We start from the raw sequence: 20,661 nt of genomic DNA, 5'->3' as shown, positions 1-20,661 counted from the left end.
TAAACCTCAAAATGTTCTTCGCTGCTCAAAAATTGATAGGTCGCCAAAGAGACACTGAGCCTGCAGGATCGGCCCGCCGTTTTATAGGAGAAGCCACTGAGGATATCTCCCGAACAAGTCCGTGCTCTCAACTCTGTCAACAGGGTAGGGCGCGTTTCAGAGGACATATATGCCCACTAAAGAATTTATGACGCGCTCTGGATGGAGACCAAGAAGGAAAGCCGGACCGGCACATTCATGCTTCTCAACCGAAGCCCCAGGGTAGGGCCGAGTTTTGGCCCATAGAGGAAACGCAGCTGCAATGAAACGACAGGAAAGCAATTGCTTCCATGAGCCGCGAACAAAAAATGAAAATGAAAACTAGCTAATTTTGTAGAGAGGAGGAACTACAACTTGAAAGGCAGCTGAAAGTGGTTTTCATAGCGCTTTTTATATTGTTTTTATTACCTAACATCAAAAGTTCACGTTATTACAGGTGAGCAATGTAGATGACCCCATTCTTTGGAAGTGAACACATATCCCACAAACATTTCTCTATTTTCGATTGCCTTTGTGATAATAGTGATGTTGTACAGCTGTGAACTGACGGAAAAGTATGTGTCGAGTATTCATTCAGTTAGGCAGAAAAAGTGCAAGCCATGGGTGACACCAAATATCTTGAGACTAACAAAGAAGACAAGACGAGTATAGTTTGGTTTATTGGTTTATTGGGGTTTAACGTCCCGAAGCAACTGAGGCTATGAGGGACGCCGTAGTGAAGGGCTCCGGAAATTTCGACCACCTGGGGTTCTTTAACGTGCACTGACATCGCACAGTGCACGGGCCTCTAGAATTTCTCCTCCAAAGAAATTCAGCCGCCGCGGCCTGGATCGGACCCGCGTCTTTCGGGACAGCAGCCGAGCACCATAACCACTGAGTCACCGCGGCGGGGCACAAGACGAGTATATCTCGCATTTAAAGTAACACTGGAGAGTTATCAGTTCAGAAGGTTAACTGAATTTACTCTTTTATGCATTCAAGCACAAGCCAACACACACACACACACACACACACACACACACACGCACACGCACACGCACACGCACACGCACACACACGCACACGCACACACACACACACACACACACACCGCGCACGCACGCACGCACGCACACGCGCACACACATATATGGTGGTGAAGATCGGGTGGATCCCGTAGAACATAAACGTAATTGAGATGCAACACGATGGAAAAACAGCTTCTTTCTTACGTTTAGGTCATGGTCTGGCCTTCATCAGGGTCCCTGACGAAAGCCAGACCCTGGACGAATTGTTAGAACAAAGAAAGTTGTTTTCCACTTACACACACACACGTGCGCGCGCACGCACGCACGCACACACATCTGAGAGTGGTGTTGGTGAACACTCTCAAGGTTAGGTTGCACGCAAAACAGAAATACTCCTGAAAGCCGAAGATTGGACAGTGGTCACCGTAGGTTAGTTGTTAGACCACCGCACTCGGAATCCAGATTATGTGGGTTTGTATCCCACCAGCGGTGTGGGGTTGTTTTAGAGCGCAGCTCTTAAGCGCCCGTTTCTGCGTTCGCGGCTTCGCCGTCGCCATAGTCAGTTTTAACCAGGAGAGGGTAAAAGCAGAAGCTCCTCCCCTCCTTATCAAGAAAAAAAAAAACAGCGCCGCGCGGACGGCTCCTGCCGGTGCGCGTCGTAAAACGAGGGAGAAGGAACCCCTGGAGAGCGAATAGCCTTCTGTGCGTGGCTGCCCCCCCCCCCCCCCTCCCACCGCTCACCGACGCGGCGCGCGGGGGGATTGCCGTCGATTGTTCTAGACTGTCCGAGTCGTTTCTACGCGATGTTGACGGAGAGGGCATAGCCTTGCGTGCGCTAATAGATGCCCTCCACCTCTTCACTCGCGCAATGGCGGCGGTGTCACGACAGAAAGTTCCAGATGCTCTTCGAATCTACTCGCGGCCTTTGACCAATGAGGACGCGCGCCCAGCGCAAGAAGGAGAAGATGACTGCACAGCCGACACTGTGTGGATGTGCACGCCTGCCTTGACGCGAAGAACAGAAAGACGTGGAGCGAGCATATTGTGACATGTGCATATTGTGTGTAAGAAGGGCGTTGACCGCCCGAGCCGCCCTGTAAGCTTCAGTGAACAAATTGTGTTTTGTTTGTTTGCCTCTCTCTCTCTTGTGGTAGTGCACTTTAAGTGCAATAATTCTTTTGTATTGTAATCTCTCACAAGAGTAACTTTACTGTTAGTGCAGTGTTTCTTGAAGAAAGAATATGTCTGAAAAATAAAAAGCTGTCTGTGATTGTACATACATGTCTTGCTCGCATTCTTTGCCTCAATCTATTGAAAAGCTGAAACAGCTGATGAGCTGCGCTCAAATTTCGCATTAGGTAATAACGTAATCACGGCAATTCGTTTTTCTGCTTTCTAATTCATTATATTTTCCAGCGCTAATATCCTTGCACCATTAATGCAGTACTGATCAACACTGAATTAAAAAAAAAATAGAACATTCACCTGTGCTCCTTGGCTTCCGTGACTGTTCGCTTCCTTAGTGTGCATGTCATAACGAGCTCCTTATTTCTCTTGCACGCTTAGTAGCTTAACGAGGGCCTCGGTTCTTGTAGTCTTGATGCCACAGGTAGCATAAGTGGGATTTCACAGTTTCTTCACTTCCCGTTCAATTAAGTTCCACGTGACACTCGCGTCAATACAGAACGTACCACTTCCGCCGCAAGCGACGCGGGTGGCGCTGGTGAGCACGCTCAAGGTTAGGTTGCACGCAAAACATGAATACTCCTGAAAGCAGAAGATTGGACAGCCGTAGCCGTAGCTGATTGTGATTTTATGATTTAGGGGGGATTAACTTCCCACTGCGACTCAGGCAATGAGGGACGCTGTATTGAAGGGCTCCAGAAATTTCGACCACCTGGCGTTCTCTAACATGCACTGACATCACATAGTACGCGGGCATCTAGAATTTCGGCTCCATTGAAATAGCACCGCCGCGGCCGGGATCAAACCGGTATCTTTCGGGTCAGCAGACGAGGGCCATAGCCACTGATCCACCCCGGCGCTTGCTCTTCAGTGCATAGTTGTCTCTTCCGTAGATTTTAAAATACCGCTGCCCTCCAGTTAGGTGCAGCGCATCTATCCTCGCATTTGTTTCTCTCATCTTCCGCCTGACTCTCTGCCGACCCCTGGTTAGTTTACTTTCTCTTCGGAACTACTTTGCTTCACAAAGGGACCGGCGATTAAATGTTTTCCTGAATAAAAGCTCTGCCAACTTACGCTCCTTTTTTTAATCAAGCATGTCATTAACTCGTGCTTGTCCCCTCACCCTCTCCTCACCCTTCTGTTCATTCATCCAAAGTGTTATCTCGTCCTGAACATCCCTCTGTCAAGGCTGCTGAACGAAAGCCAATGAGAGTACCTTTTGTAAAAGCCCACGAAGTATCACCCTCTCCTCACTCTTCTGTTGTCTTATCGTTGCCCTAACCATTTGTTAACACTTTCCATTCATCCAAAGTGTTATCTCGTCCTGAACATCCCTCTGTCAAGGCTGCTGAACGAAAGCCAATGAGAGTACCTTTTGTAAAAGCCCACGAAGTATCACCCTCTCCTCACTCTTCTGTTGTCTTATCGTTGCCCTAACCATTTGTTAACACTTTCCATTCATCCAAAGTGTTATCTCGTCCTGAACATCCCTCTGCCAAGGCTGCTGAACGAAAGCCATTGAGAGTACCTTTTGTAAAAGCCCACGAAGTATCACCCTCTCCTCACTCTTCTGTTGTCTTATCGTTGCCCTAACCATTTGTTAACACTTTCCATTCATCCAAAGTGTTATCTCGTCCTGAACATCCCTCTGTCAAGGCTGCTGAACGAAAGCCAATGAGAGTACCTTTTGTAAAAGCCCACGAAGTATCACCCTCTCCTCACTCTTCTGTTGTCTTATCGTTGCCCTAACCATTTGTTAACACTTTCCATTCATCCAAAGTGTTATCTCGTCCTGAACATCCCTCTGTCAAGGCTGCTGAACGAAAGCCAATGAGAGTACCTTTTGTAAAAGCCCACGAAGTATCACCCTCTCCTCACTCTTCTGTTGTCTTATCGTTGCCCTAACCATTTGTTAACACTTTCCATTCATCCAAAGTGTTATCTCGTCCTGAACATCCCTCTGTCAAGGCTGCTGAACGAAAGCCAATGAGAGTACCTTTTGTAAAAGCCCACGAAGTATCACCCTCTCCTCACTCTTCTGTTGTCTTATCGTTGCCCTAACCATTTGTTAACACTTTCCATTCATCCAAAGTGTTATCTCGTCCTGAACATCCCTCTGTCAAGGCTGCTGAACGAAAGCCAATGAGAGTACCTTTTGTAAAAGCCCACGAAGTATCACCCTCTCCTCACTCTTCTGTTGTCTTATCGTTGCCCTAACCATTTGTTAACACTTTCCATTCATCCAAAGTGTTATCTCGTCCTGAACATCCCTCTGTCAAGGCTGCTGAACGAAAGCCAATGAGAGTACCTTTTGTAAAAGCCCACGAAGTATCACCCTCTCCTCACTCTTCTGTTGTCTTATCGTTGCCCTAACCATTTGTTAACACTTTCCATTCATCCAAAGTGTTATCTCGTCCTGAACATCCCTCTGTCAAGGCTGCTGAACGAAAGCCAATGAGAGTACCTTTTGTAAAAGCCCACGAAGTATCACCCTCTCCTCACTCTTCTGTTGTCTTATCGTTGCCCTAACCATTTGTTAACACTTTCCATTCATCCAAAGTGTTATCTCGTCCTGAACATCCCTCTGTCAAGGCTGCTGAACGAAAGCCAATGAGAGTACCTTTTGTAAAAGCCCACGAAGTATCACCCTCTCCTCACTCTTCTGTTGTCTTATCGTTGCCCTAACCATTTGTTAACACTTTCCATTCATCCAAAGTGTTATCTCGTCCTGAACATCCCTCTGTCAAGGCTGCTGAACGAAAGCCAATGAGAGTACCTTTTGTAAAAGCCCACGAAGTATCACCCTCTCCTCACTCTTCTGTTGTCTTATCGTTGCCCTAACCATTTGTTAACACTTTCCATTCATCCAAAGTGTTATCTCGTCCTGAACATCCCTCTGTCAAGGCTGCTGAACGAAAGCCAATGAGAGTACCTTTTGTAAAAGCCCACGAAGTATCACCCTCTGCTCACTCTTCTGTTGTCTTATCGTTGCCCTAACCATTTGTTAACACTTTCCATTCATCCAAAGTGTTATCTCGTCCTGAACATCCCTCTGCCAAGGCTGCTGAACGAAAGCCAATGAGAGTACCTTTTGTAAAAGCCCACGAAGTCATTACACAGTCTTCAAAAATTAATGGCTTCAGAGAGAAGAGCACGACGTCCTGCGACATGCAGCCACATGATTTTGGGTTATCACAGGGCAGCCGTAAAAGGCTCATGCAATGTGTAAGCACTGCGGCAAGAACCCGCGATTATAAAGTAAGCGTTCGCATTTTTACGCATACAAGATGAAATGTGTAGGACTCTGTTTGAATAGTCGCTTATCTACCTTTTCTGTCGCAGGCTTGGCGCTGCTGTGCTGTTGCCGGTGGGACGGGGGCTCTTGCTGGGCTGCCTCCACGTCACCGTCGCGGGCGTCGCGTCCTGGCAGTGCCAACGGCGCGGGCACCTCCACCTCCGGTAACGGTGGCGGCTCGTGCCAGAACGAGGAGGTGACCGAGTGCGTGAGCAAGCTGGACCTGCTGTCGCAGAACAAGAGCCTCGCCTTCGCCACCACCGAGGCAGAGCTGAAGCGCATCTGCGAGTCAGTAGACATGTTGCATGCCTTAGACTGCACTGCCTCGTGCTGTGCAGTGGACGCGTTTTACCACCGGCCGCTTCCACGAACCGTAGTTTCTGCAGTGGACAGTATGCCGTCAGTTGTGATTTTACAGCGAAAGAGTTTTATGGGAGAGCTTCCGTTCTGTTGTGGTGGGACGTGCGTGGCGCCCCAAAACTCTTCGAAACGATTCTCTCGCGCTCTGTAAACGTCTCTCTATAGAGTTATATGGTAATGAGCGCTATTGTCGGTTACATCTTAGTACAACACTCAATTGCGCCTAGACTGATGACCCCCCACACATAATTCCTGCCCGATGAAAAATTAGTCCTTTGCTATTTACCTAAACGAAAGGGTAATTACAAGACAAGGTTATAACTGCAAAAATTTCTGAGGCTTCTGGCTTGTTTAACACCGAAATATTTGAGAAGCTGGTTTAATTTAGTTTGCTATTGTTTAGCGCAGTAACTCAGGAATTCGCGGTTCGCGCCCTACTGTTATCAACTGCTGTTTTTTTTTAGATGCGTCCTGCTATACTCCACGACTGTTTTTTTTTAACAATGGAGCTCGCGCTACTCTACAGAAACACGCCCTTTATTCCCACGCATAGGAATAGAGTTGTGAGATCCAGGTTGCTTTGCCCGAGCCACCTCTGGTGACAAATCATTAATTTAACTGTCACCATGCACGATGGACACTGCGGTGGGCAGGTTGTGATGCCGCCACACAACCATGGCAACTAGATGTCCCGCCTGCCCCGTAGACGGGCCACCTAGGTTGCTTCTTCTTTTCGCCCAGGCCACCGCCACGGCCGCTGCTGCCCCGACGAAGACGAAGCCGGGTTGTCCTCTGAACGGAACCCTTAACACTATCACGTTAAAAAAATTCGCAGTGGCTTAGCTCTGGTTAAGCCTGGATATACAAGCGAAAAGGTGCATTTATGCTTTGTTTGACGGCATGGCTGTCGCAGTTCGCGCACAAGGCACTGGGAGCACCACGATAGCGGTGTAGATTTTGAGCCAACTCCCTCGCTATCACTTCTGGGTCTTCTTTTCTTCCTTCCATGGCGAATGTCTATGGCCGCCGCCGCCGCTCACGCGTTATCGCAACGCGCCTTGCGAAAGAACCTTCTCTTGGGACGGCGGCGGAGACCGCGCGGCAGCGGCGAAGGGTAAACCGGTGGCGAGTAGAAGAAAGGAGGGGGTGGTGAGGAGGGAAAGGGTGCGCCACTGCGGCGCCCAGGGGTGGCCCACGCGAAGCGCGGTGTTGACGAGCCTAGTGAAGCTTTTCGCTTCAAAAGAAAAACTTACAACACTTGCCCTCACTGAGTTCCCCTACTTACGCAGCACTGCGCAAGCGTAGTCATTTTTATTGCGTAAGCAACAATGAGCCAGGTTTCTAGCCGTCGCGTAGCTCCCGGCGGTGGCCGAGGGCAAACAGATGGAACGCCGTTGCCATGGCAACCGTTTCAGCCGCGCTCCACCAGGCGGCAGGACCGTCGCTGCGCCGCCGCCGCTGCCGCGCGCCTAGTCGCGCTCTCTCGACGCATGTGTCATAATTTTGGGGAGAGGAGCCAGGAAGCGGGAAGGAAATGGGGAATAAACACGCACGTTCGTCTCGGGCCAAACAGTTACTGCTTCCTTACGCAACTTGTTTTGTTTAACCAGAGCTAAACCTCAACTAATTTTTTTTCGTTATAAGTGCATTAGAGAGCTACTCTAGGCTTAAGGCTAATATGCCCTTCTTTAGCGCTGCACGTTCTAATTGAATACATGCGCTCATCCTCTGGCCTGCAAGATAGCGGTCGATGTGTTAGTGATTCATGTGGTTCGGTGGTAGGAGCTCCCCTGTGGAGATGGCATCTGCAGTCACGTGATTCGGCAGGGTCCCTGGGTAGGTCAGCTCACTGGACATGGAAAACAAGGTGGGGCAGTAGGAAGAACCGTCCCATTTCCGCACCGGCGAAGGAAAACTCTACGGGTGCTTCCTACCCTGTGGGACATTTCAGATTTGTGGAGGGGCGGCAGAGTTCGTTATTTATTTAATTATTTATTTATATATTTTTCATTCAATTATTCATATTAGTATTTTTTGCAAAACAAGGTTGCGGTTATTAAAACAGCACAGAATATCACACATACCGCCGTGCTTGAAGCTTTGCCAACATTTAAACATTTCAACACATTGTAACCAGAATAAAAAAAGTAGAAAATATCAAAACGTGAACACAACTCATTTTCCGCTCACCAATCGATCGAGGAAACATTCTTTCATCTGAAGTAACAATTCACATGTACGGATGAGGTAAGCTGCAAATACTTACTCCACCTTTTGAAGCAAGAAGCTTCACTAGGCTAGTCAAACTAGAGTCTGGCGTATGCTCCGCGATCAGAATTAGCCCCAGCTGCGCAGGCGCAGAACCGAGGGACGTCACAGGAGAGGCACAAAACAAACAAACAAAAAGAAACAAACAGTGCGCCAGGAAACTCTGATATCTCGGTGCACACCCTAACCGCGCCGTGAGGGAAGGAAAATGAAAAGAAAATTGCTTTTAAGGAAAGGAAACGACTCCTGACTGTCTCATATCTCTCACACCCGAACCGCGCCGTAAGGGCCTCAAGGAAAATGAAGTGAAATGAAAATTGCTTTTAAGGAACGCAAATGTCTGTCTCTCAAATCTTGGTGTACACACGCAAGGAATGCACACCACAGTACGTCTCTAAAGCAACCATCTAAGACAGCACCGTATTCACTACACGCGCAGCTCCTCCTCGTCATCGGCGCAGCTTTTCGTTCGATTTTTTTTTTAAATTCAATGGCACATTTTTAGCGCGCATTAATGATTGCCTTCCTAAGCCGTGTGTTCCTTATAACGAATTGACTGGCGGATCTTTCCTTTTCTGGTGCGACAAGAAAGTAAGTGTTATGAATATTATAGAACGTGGTTTCACATGTCTCCTGAAATGATAGCTTGAAGAGTGTGCCTTATCGTGAGTGCCAAATGAAGAGCATCAACTTTAACCATGCCTTCTTGCTGCACCACGCTTTGATAAATTTTCTCTGCGAGGCTACGCTCGTGTCTTTGTGATGCCCGAGCCGCCCACGCACAGCGGTGACTGCAATAATCGTTACTTCCACTTAATCAGTGCGCGGAGAAACAGCTGAAATCGAACCACTGCCGCCACTAGCTCTGAGAGAGACACGAAAAGGTGGTGAAGAAAGCCTGCTGCTCTGGTTTCTAAGACAAGCCGCCAGTGACTTGTGGCTCGAAAGAAGGATCACTGGCTTTTTCTTCCTTAGTGTTCTGTACGCTTTTCTTTGCAGCTCGACTTTCCTTGTCTTCAGTGGGTTCTGGCTTGCTTTGTGTTCGAACCGACGCCCGCTTGCCTCTTGAGCTGTTTCGCAACCAATTTACTCTGCCCGAAAGAACGGCACTCCTTGCTCTGGGTTGGTTCTCGCCTCTTGAGCTATAGCGTATCGACCACGGGCTCTTTACCCGATCTTGGCACGTGTGGTAAGGAAATGCGACCCAACTGCTTCTTCTGCTCCAGTCGCGCACGCTCATGTTTCAGCAGTCGAACCGATCTTTCACGCCGAGCGTCAGATTTCAAGTGCTCGATTCCTCACACAGGGATGCGTACTGTTGAGGCCAACTTGTAGAAATTATATTCTAAGGAGACTTTCGAATAAGGTTAAACAAATACAGTCATGATGCGTGCTATACGTACTGTCAACTGCCTAGTAATCAGCGTGTGGTACTTCCTCGGGACGCAAACGTGCGTACGTGTTCACCGCTGTTTTGTGGGCTACGTTGGTATTCTGAAACATGGCTGCGCGTATTACGACTTTATCGTCACCGGTATAGAACATCAGGTTAAGATGTTTTTCTTCTTGATTTTTTATTATTATTATTATTTTTTACTGTTTGCACGCATGTATAGATGTCAGAACAAGACAGTCAAGAGAATTTTATTGGACCCCATGGTTACACGATAAGGGACCACAGTCCCTCAAAAAATACAAGAGTACAGTTCGCGACTAGTGTCACTCGATTACAGAACAAGACAATTGCAGATAGCATAGAGACCACAAAGCCAGGTCTCAGAATAGCATCTACTATGCTGCCAATGAAGTTCGTTGAGGTTGTAAAGAACGCCAACTACCACTTTTCTATCCATGTGTTTACGGCACTAACTTGCGCTTCAGAGCCACTCACCGGCGCGTGTATTCAGCGTTGCTGACTCCTACTAAGTGCTTACAACTGCAACATTCTGTTCAAGCCAGGGAAGTCGCTAATTCCTACCGACAGCCTCAACCGTTTTCATGCGTGGCAAGAGCTTAGCATCGCTAAGGCTTGTGGGGATGGAGCGACCCGAGTGCGCGACCGCTGCTGCCGTTTCGTTCGTTAGAGAGACCCTCGTGCATTAGCGCGACGGGCGAATTCCCTCAGCTCTCACCTTGTTTCGTGGTGCACTGACCTCGCAGCCACCTGACGGGCGCCATGGACTGCGTGAACGCGTTCACCCACCGCTGCTTCAACGAGAAGCAGCGGGAGATCTACAAGCGGCTTACCAGCGGTGCGGCGCAGCTCATCGAGGACTTCTGCCGGGAAGGGTCCCGGTTCAGGCTCAGTGAGTGGCCCGTCCTTCTTTAACCACATTGTTGCCTGACACGCTTCGCCACAGGCAGGGTGGAGCAGTGCAGAAGTTAGTTAATAAACGGAGGGAAAAAGGAACAGCGCGACACAGAAAGGGGTCAGCAAACAAGGGCTAACTTTCTTCAGTCGCCACTCTCTATGTCATCATCATCATCATCATCATCATCAGCCTGACTACACCCGCTGCAGGGCAAAGGCCTCTCCCATGTCTCTCCAATTAACTCTGTCCTTTGTCAGTTGCAGCCACTGTATCCCCGCAAACTTCTTAATCTCATCCGCCCACTTAACTTTCTGCCGTCCCTTGCTACGTTTGCTTTCTCTTGGAATCCATTCCGTTACCCTTAAGGACCAGCGGTTATCCTGCCTTCGCATTGCATGCCCTGCCCAAGCCCATTTCTTCCTCTTGATTTCAACTAAGATGTCATTAACCCGCGTTTGTTCCCTCACCCGCTCCGCCCTCTTCCGATCTCTTAACGTTACACCTATCATTTTCCTTTCCATAGCTCGCTGCGTTGTTCTTAACTTAAGCTGAACCCTCTTTGTTAGCCTCCACGTATCTGCCCCATAGGTGAGTACCGGTAGGATACAGCTGTTATATACTTTTCTCTTCAGGGATAGCAAGTTTCTGAATCGCATTTTCATGTGTAAGGCTGGCAACGAGAGAAGAAAATACTTAATGCTACGTCATTACATATCACAGAAAACCTACGACGTATTGAAAGTGCCGGAGTTCTAATGTGCAACCTACATATTCAAACTGCCGTATTTTCCTAGTATAACTCAGGACTTCAATGCTTAGCCGTATTCCGTAACTTTTGCATTGTGTGATCTGTTTTATGTTACCATACACCTTAATTACATACCTCTTGCTTTGAACTGTTCAGTTACCGCCCATATCTTGCACCTAAATCTCAGTATTATTGCGGTAATGTAGCTCAGCTGGTTACTTATGTTTTCTGATTTGTTTTGGTTTATGGGTTTAACGTCCCAAAGCGACTCAGGCTATGAGGGCCGCCGTAGTGAAGGGCTCCGGAAATTTCGACAATTTGGGGTTCTTTAACGTGCATTTCTTCAGTGCGCAACCAACTCCGCCCCCCCCCCCCCCCCTCGTTTTTCGCAAATACTGTGATGACGATTGTCGCTTAAGGAATACCTAATTATGAGAAAAAGATTGCCATAATGCTGAAGGGAAGAGAGAATACAGGCATAGCGCCTTGCTCACTGGTGCTACGGGTTGGGATTGTACATACATGTGTATATCGATATCTATAGAAGCAGTATTGGATTTTTGCTCCATCATCAGCTTTGCTGCCCTCGGTAACTTTATCTCTTCGGCAAATGGCCCACTGGTGATCTCGGCACAGCCAATCGTCGCCGAATAAAGGACAGTGGTGAAGAAGAGACTGAATGGTTTCCTGTGACCAACCAGAAGGACCGCACGCAGATCTTACCGGCACTTCCAGCCCATTTCTAGCACAGACACGAACGCCCAGCCGTACACTGATATCTCCTAAGCAGTAGAATTTCTCCTTTCTTCAGCTCTTGCCCAGAGGTCGCTCTTTATGTTCTCGTGCAGCCTACCTGAAGCATTCCAAGTGCTACAAGGAGCTGCAGGACGACTACAACCAGTGCGCCTCCGTGTACATGGCTCAGCGTGCGGAGACACAGGGACAGACGCTGAGCCCCCAGGACAAGATACGACATTCGTGCTGGTGCGCTTTCAGTCGCAGCTGCATGGAACGTTTCAGGCTCCATTTGCAAGCGGATTTCTGAATGCCTTAACACTAGCAAATGTGGCCTGTTCTGCTTTTGTTGTTGCTTAGGGCACTGCAGTGTGTTCTGCCTTGTGTTCTGTGTACACCCCGCCAAATCCAGTTAAAGCCAGTTGAAGATTTGGCCGGCTGTACGTTGGCCCGTGCGTTTGAAATGTAGCGCAAGGGCATTAAGCATCAATCACAAAGGCTACGCACGCGACGCCTCTTCTTGGCCTGTGATGGCTCAAGCATTGCACGACACTCGATGCCAAGCAGGCAGTGTTTGTCCGTCCTGTACTTGTCTACAAACGGAGAACCCCCAAAACTAGAAAACTCTATCTCTACTGATTAAGTACAATAGATGGGGCGGGTGCCAAGTCTAGATGAGTGATGGGAGGGCTCGAAAAAAAAAATGTTTTGCTCTGATTTTTCCCCGAGGCATGAACACTGCGAAAAAAAAAAAACGAGTATGGTCTAGCAACCATTAAGGCATGTAATGAAGTTATTACGGTAAACGCTGACAGTGTGGTGATGGCTTCCAGTTTAAAAAAGAAAAAAACGACAAGAGGAGTGCTTCATAATTAGTAGTATTATGATTAGGTTCCAAAATAGTCTGGTATTTTAATATATATATATATATATATATATATATATATATATATATATATATATATATATATACACATATATCATAAGCCTCGAGAGCGAACAGCAGTTGATTTGGCAGGTACTGTCGGATTATGACAAAGAGAAAAGCATCATCATCATCATCAGCCTGACTTCTACTGGTACTTACCTAAAGAGCAGAAACGTGGTGGTTAACGAAAGGGTCCAACTTAAGTTGAGGACAAGGCACTGCGCTATGGAAAGGAAAATGATAGGAGTAACGTTAAGAGAGGAATAGAGAGAGCGTGTCCGAGAACAAACACGGGTTAGTAACATCTTAGTCGAAATCAACAAGAAGAAAATGGCTTTGGTTGGGCGTGCGATGCGAAGCTGGCCATTAAGAGTGCCGCTCGATTCCGAGACGGCAAGCGTAGCAGGGGGCAGCAAAATGTTGGGTAGGCCGATGAGATGAATTTTGGGGGGAAAGGTGGACGCGGCTAGCACAGGACAGGGTTAATTGGACAGATCTGAATGAGGCCTTTTTCCTGCAGTGTGCGCAAAAAGGCTGATGACGACGATGATGATGGGCTTGTTTTAGAGCACAGCTCTTTGGCGTCCGTTCCTGGGTTTCGCGTCGTCGTCGGCGTCGGCCTCGTAACCAGCTCCGCCCCCAATGTAACGCTTTTCAATTGGTCGAAATGCTCGTGACGTCACAGTGCGCGAATTTCAAATGGGGCCAATTGTACTTTGGCTAGTAACCATGCAACCAATCAAAGGGATCGTATAGTGATGCTGCAACTAAGTTGGACTGAGTTTAGTTAATTAAGCAATTAATCAATTAGCCTAATTAATATAGAGGAGAATGAAGAGGTCAGAAGAAAAGAAAAGAAAAGAAAGACGCGCGCCGCAGCGACAACAGCGTCCGCGGAAGGAGATTTGAAGATAAGTTTATTGGACCCTTAAACAAAAAGGGACGTCCGTCCCTCTACAAAACAAAGGTACATTGCAGCGACTGACGTCGCCCGGTGCAAACATACACACGCGGGGAACTTAAGTGTCCAAGAACACAACATGTCTAAGAAAGTTCAAGAGTCCAAACGCGCGGGGGAAGCACGCCGGATTTAAAAACCGCGCACAAAAGCCCGTGCACAATCATCGCGCACAAGTGACGCGCACAAACTAAAACGCGCACAAATCACGCGCACAAACCTCGCGCACGAACACAACGCGCCAACACAACGCGTAAACACAACGCGCAAACACAACGCGCGAACACAACGCGCAAAAACAACGCGCGAACACAATGCGCGAACACAATGCGCGCACAGAACGTGCGAACAGAACGCGCGAACAGAACGCGCACCACACGGGCACGCCACACTTAATACGGTAGGAGCCGTACCGACACGCGGCCCCTGCCTGCGACGATGAAACGAGTGGACCAGCGCCGAAGGAACTGGTGCTCCTCCAGCGACACGAGGTCCACGCAGGCTTGGGCCAACATGCGTGCACGCACCCGCTGTAAAATGGGGTACATGGCCCTCTGTGGTCGTCCCTGCAGAGCCGCCACACCTCTCTGGCGCCACAGCACGAAGGCCCCGTGCTGTGAATGGGTCGCGAAACCTCGAGTTGGGGCCCAGGGTCGCTCCAAACATTCTCGACATGAGGACCCAAAATGTCCTCGCAACAGAACACTCAAAGAGTGCATGCGGCAAGGTTTCGACAAGGCCACACTGCGGACATCGGTCGGAGGGGGCCACGCCCCAAGCCGCCAGTCGGTCTGCCGTAGGCAGGGCCCGCCAGCCCCGCAGCCAACCAAAGTCTCGCACGTCTGCGGGAAGGGATGACGACGTCAGGTCCCGCCATCGCACCTCTCTGCTAAGCGCCAATATTTCTTGTGGGGCTTCTTGTATGGCCAGGAGCTCGCATACCCGAGAGGCGGGGGTTGAGAAAAGCTCCACCTTTGGCAGCGCTGCGGTGAGGGACCTGAGCGTCTGGCAGACTCGCTGAAAAAAACCGAGGCTGCTGGAAGGCTGTCGGGCCGACATTCTGCTCAGGAAAGAAAAGCGTGCGCGCCGTACCGAGCAGGTATGACAGCAGCGGCCTGCCCGGGTAGCCGGCCTGGTTAGCCAGGTCGCTGGTTGCCCGCAAAGCGAGCACGTTGCAGAATGTGGGCAGGTGGGGAAGGAGGCGCTGCTGAAAAAATCCACCACCACGCACTTCCCCACTCAGTAAGACGTTGCTCGTTTCATATACGTTGTGTGGAACATCCTAGACAGTTCCAACAATTGACAGGTTAATGACAGAACACGATGGATAGAAATACAAGAATATAAATATGAAATAGCCTAATTAACCTTTCTAGTTAGACCGCATAAATCAATAAAACCGAGAACGAAATTGGTCGAGTTGGGGAATCGAACCAGGGTCTCCGGAGTGCGATACGAGCACGCTAGCCACTCCGTAGTGCCAGCTGAATGGTTTGGAATGAACAAAGGCGCGTCTAGCTAATACGGCGTCTTCGTTCACTCCCATCTTCCCCCTTTCCCTTACGGCGAGGTGCAAGTGTCCACCCAGATATGCGAGAGAGATACATTTCCTTTCCTCAAAAAATAAATTTACCGTCCAGCAAGGCGTACAGCCGAATTGGCGATGGCGTTCTGTGGACTCCCTGGCAGCGTTGCAAGACGCTGTCGCGTTCCACTCTTACAGGCGAAGCTTAACATGTTAACCACACATCAGTAACACACGCAGACAGCCAATGGACGCGTCATTCGCTGGCAGCACTTGATTCATCATTCACAACCACATTCTTAACGTACGCTCCCTTGCCGCACATGCCAAGGACGTACACCACGATCACATTCTGCGCCATTCCTCTGTACTTTGCTTTGCTGAAACCTGGATGGATCCCGAAGAGCCTCTCGAAATCATAGATTTCCTATACTGCTGTGGTGCTCGCAGAGACCACAACAGAGCGGCGTGAGTCGCTATCTACTTGCGCACAGGTCTCTCTGCAATACCAGTCGAAATGTTTGGCACGTCACATGAAGTTGCCGAACTGTGCGCCGCAAAGTTGCCCAACGGCTTGCTGGTAGTAGCTGCCTACTTCGCCCCTACCGCACTCACGAAAGACGTCGTGCACTTCCTGCAACTCGCATTAACCGTCCATCGATCCACACCGATGTTAGTAGTGGGGGACTTTAATGTTGACATAAAGACAAACAGCAATTTCCTAACACTTATGCGGGAGAACATCCCGTTCCTCTCGCTCGTAACGCGTCCCACGGCTGTGACAACCTCGCGAGGCACTTGTATAGATCTCGTCTTTGAGAATCAAGCATTGGTGTACCAAGTCGAACATATATCAGTCTATTTCTCCGACCACAAAGCTTCCTTCATGACTGTCAAGAACTGTTAGTGGAGTCTTTGTTAAAGGAATACGTGTGAAAAAAAAAAAAATCTGTGATAGCGCATACATGTGTTGCTCGATTTCTTTGCCTCAATCTATCAAAAAGTTGAAACAGCTTATTTGCTGCGCTCAAATTTCGCATTAGGAAGTAACGTAATCGTCGGTAATTTTTTTCACCATCTTTCTTAGCCGTGGTGCTGTGAGATTGCGACAGCATACCTCAAATCTCGCACCTTAACGAAGAACTAACGATCATTGTGGAAAAATTAATTCTCACTTTTTTTTTTCGGTTTTCGTGAGTAAATAATAGTTGGCGCAACAACATAGCCGGAAATTAAGCCCACGGTAATAAAAATAGCGAGGACTATTTTCTTTCCCGAGACTGAACCTCATCACTCTGCAATGTTGACTCTTCCTAGTCTCCGCCATGAGTTCAAGAAACAAAGGCCCGGACCGGGAATTTCAACCTGATTGAACAGTACAATCGGGCCCACAGGTTAATAATTCGATGTTTCTAAGAACGCTTGGAACGCACATACTGAGTTGCCGCGGTAAAATGACTGCCTGGTTAAGTTAAGGTCACCGGCGCCAAATTTGACCTTCAAGTGCAGGAGCAATGGTGGTGTGCCAGCTGAGCCACAACCGCTGCCGCGTGCAGACAGAAGAGTTGAAATATGTGAGAGGAAATATTGAAAAAACAGACGCGCGTCGCAACAACCGCGTCCGCCGAAGAAACAGCGCCAGTTGTAACAGATACCCCTAGCTCCATGGGTTCGTTGGCGTTGACAACGTTGTAGAGAACGTTGATTTTAAGGAAAGGGAAGGCGTACAACTAGCTCCCTGGGTCAGTGGACACCTCAGTCTCGCTTTCATGTACGTGACGTTGGTGCCAACCTGCAACAACCTGCTTTCTCTCAACGTTCCGTGCTTAGCATTGCTTAACCGCGAGCAGTGTTTCTTTTCCCGGCCTTCAAAATTTCCGAAAGTTTGCACCGTTAGTCTCAATGTGGGTATATGTAAAAATATGCAGCTGCTTGTTGACATCATAACGGCCGTAGTGTAAGCTAACGTTCTAAAGTTGCCGCTCTTTACCCTCAGGATTCCTTGTCTATGATTTTCCGTGCAGCCAAATGGACGGCTACAAGCAGTGCGCCAAGACGGCTGTGCTCCTGCGCTGCGACGTGGAAGCGGCCGAGCTCGCTGAGGACATCATCGTCAAGGCTGGCGGCTATGTGGTTTCCACACATTGCTCGGGGTACCACATCAACGAGCCTAGCTGCAGCGGCTGCTCACGAAAGGCGGCCCGCCCTGTGCTGCTGATTATGGCGCTGGTGGCTTGGCTGCACCTCTCCTCCAGAAGAACTTAGCTGCCATCCTTGCTTCGTCGGTGTCTCATGTGACCAGAAGGGACGAACTACGTGTAGTGCGGTTCTCTGCTTCCCTGGACGGCAGCGCCTTAAGACAATGGGCAAAGTGACGAGGTGTCCGCGCTTAGCTGCTCTGTGGTGCCTCTTCTTGGGGCTTGCTGACTTGGAGGCTTTCTTCAGATGATCGCCACTGTAGTTGTAGTCGCCCACCGGACCCGATTGTGAGTTTCGGACTCAAATGCCTTGGAAACGACATGCTTGGCTCTGTTCGCTACAGCGATGGAATTTACCATGGCGTCGGCACATTGGACAAAGCACTGTGAGCGCCGCTGAAGGACGCCTTTTTTCCTGGCGTTGACAGCTGTGATGCTGGCGCTGTAAGAATTTATATCGCCCACTGCTTTCTCGGAGACCACATGCCTGCCACGTTGCGCTGATCATCACTTTGCAGTAACACGGAGATTTGAGCTAGTTGGTTCGTGCTCAAAACTTTTGCCAGCTCTGCAACAGGGCACAGGGAACAAGACAGTAGCGCTTGTCCTTCCGTCTCTTCTTGTTCACAGCCCCCTGTTACAGTGCTGGTAAAAGTTTCGTTCATCAATTTGCGCACTCAAAGATCGCAGTTCCAGAAAGGAGTCGCTTCCGCGTTATCCCCCGTAGGTGGGATCAGTCGATAAGATCGCATGCTCTATTAACCTCGAATCTTTTGTTTAGCATGCAAGTGTTGCTTCTTTTCGCCGCGACATCGTAACAAGGAATGTGACTGAAATGAATGAGCACATCAAGATTGTACCGCACAATCTATCGTTGCTACCTTTTCCACCATGTGGGTACAGCTTCTTCGGCGATCTTATATAGGCACAGAAACGCAGCATTCTCTGTAATAAAGCACAGCCACATTGTCAGCCTATACACGCTCTGCCATCTTCAAGTAAGGACCATGCTCGCCTTCCTTGGCATATTGCCGATGCTTCCATCGTGGTGTCTACGATGGTAGCCTCTCCCGTTGGAATTTTTAACCATCCCCAGTGTTCAACAACGGAGAACCTGACTTATTTCAAATAGACATAGTACGTCAGTTTGGAGGCACCAAACGCAGCGTGAATTTCGTTGTACTGCGTTGAAACTGCACCAGCTTAAACACAAGGCGTCCATTTTCGTGGCATGCGGACGCCCAGATACTGATGGGTGAACTGGAGGCCGCATCATGGACATCAGAGGGCATAGTTCTCATGATTTGACTGAACCTCTTTCTTAAACTACGGCTAACTTCAGTGCCGGGCAGAGGGCGAAGGTAAGAGGTGGGTTATCGACATTCAGGAGCTGCATGGTATTTTCTCTGAAGAGTGCTTGTTACTGCCGGATAGAGGGGCAAGAAGCGTGCATCAAGAAAATCCGGTAGCTGTACTCGGCGCACTGGCGCAGGGCGGTTGAGAAAGTCTCCCAAGAAACACGGTAAGCAAGGAGTCATAATGATTCTGTTGTAAATTGTAAATTGTTTTTTTTTTCGAAACTGCATCTGATAAACGACTTCTGCTTCGAAGTTCTGCACCTGTTCTACCGTGACCAACATGAACCCTGCCAGCTTGTCATCAAGACCTAGCGGCTTGTGCCAACAGCTTTGGTTGAATACTGGAACTGTTTGTGTTTGGTGGTGTGGTGACGCTACTAACTGCTGTAAGTCGCTGGGACGATCATGGACGCGTTATACGACGCGGGTGTTGTCAGCCAGATTTCGAAAACTCGGCTTCCAGAGCAGCCGTGAGTACTTTTGTGAAGCTGCCCGATGTGCATGGAATGTCATAGCTTGGTACTTTACGAACCTGCTTTGCGCACATCACGTGGACTGTGCGGCACAGTTTCATAGTCACTGTAGTGAGAAGCACCAACAGCGCTTTACTATGACTTTCCGAACCAGGCACAAAGCACGTCATCATGTTACATAGCTGCACTGTTGATACGTCTGCTAGTTAAGGAGAAGCTCGGTAATCGCCTTTAAAGTTTGAAGTAGTTCCTTCAGAATCCATGTAACCGCGTTTTTAGCTGTTGCTTATTGGTGATAAGATATTACGTAAGCAAATGTGGTGCGTAGTTTGTTGATTTAGTTTTTCTTTCTATATTAGAAATGAACTTCCTTCAGCTCGTTGTAGCAGGACACCATTTTTTGTACGTCTGCACATGTCCTTCTGAATTAGGGTACTAACTACAGAGATATAAACTTCAGCTCGTTTGTTTCCTGCTCGCTTTGTCATTTGGAACGAGCTTAGTGTAGTGTCTCTTGCAAGAACGCAAAATGAATCCCACTTCACAATTTTTATTATTTTAAGAAAAGCTGGCATATGTTGATTGCTGTTGGCACGTCCCAGAACGAGCTGGGAACTGGGAACACGAAATGTGGAGTGGATTGTGGTGTCTCATTCCTTGATGTTGCACTGATTTGTTGAAATCAATTGCTGCTTTCAAAATAAAGCGCAGACGATTGTTTTAATATTTTTGTGGATTTATCAAGGATGCACTTTCTGAGTGTTGGTACTATACTGAGACCTAAAGGTTATACGGTCCTCCTAACTCCGAGGGTATGACGCGGCGCTCCAGTACCCTCAAATTTCCTAGACGCGGAAACTGCCGTCGTTGTAGCTCAATTGAGAACAAAACGCATGAAGGGTAGAAGTCGTGGGTTTGGCTTTGCCACTGGCACGTTTTCTTTTTCTTATCCTTTCACTTCGCTAGAACCTAAAGCAAAAAAAAAAATACGTCTCTAAAACACAGATACCCCATTCCATCTTGCTCCCTAGGGTTTTAACCCTTCAATGCCGAGCTCACCCTTACTCATCAGGAGATATATTTTTTCTTGTAGTGAGTATAGGCCTCAAGAAATACAATTATTCTCGTCTGCAAATGAAAACGCCAACGGTAACTGTTTTACGGGTTCATACAAATTTCGTACAAACTGCCACAATGCCTGGGAACTGTAACATCAAAATATCAAGATTTGTCTAATTGTCTGATAAGCGGTCGAGGGGTGAGGGGATTGAT

The 20,661-nt window shown here is 48.5% G+C and overlaps 1 protein-coding gene across 1 annotated transcript in view; it reads left to right on the top strand.

Moving 5' to 3' along the window:
* Positions 1-20,115, top strand: part of LOC149334848 (uncharacterized) — a 162,285-nt gene extending 142,170 nt beyond the window's left edge. Inside the window, exons 2-5 of the mRNA XM_089553700.1 lie at positions 5,574-5,814; positions 10,315-10,460; positions 12,063-12,198; positions 17,385-20,115. Coding sequence (XP_089409826.1) covers positions 5,574-5,814; positions 10,315-10,460; positions 12,063-12,198; positions 17,385-17,625 — 764 coding nt within the window. The 3' untranslated portion in view covers positions 17,626-20,115. The remainder of the gene's footprint in view (positions 1-5,573; positions 5,815-10,314; positions 10,461-12,062; positions 12,199-17,384) is intronic.
* Positions 20,116-20,661: the final 546 nt, after the last annotated feature.

This window comes from Amblyomma mixtum, chromosome 7, assembly GCF_055824585.1.
Source record: "Amblyomma mixtum isolate Tamu chromosome 7, ASM5582458v1, whole genome shotgun sequence".
NCBI classification, from domain to species: Eukaryota; Metazoa; Arthropoda; class Arachnida; order Ixodida; family Ixodidae; genus Amblyomma; species Amblyomma mixtum.
The sequence above is the reverse complement of the archived record's forward strand: the minus strand, read 5'-3'. Positions and strand labels throughout refer to the sequence as shown.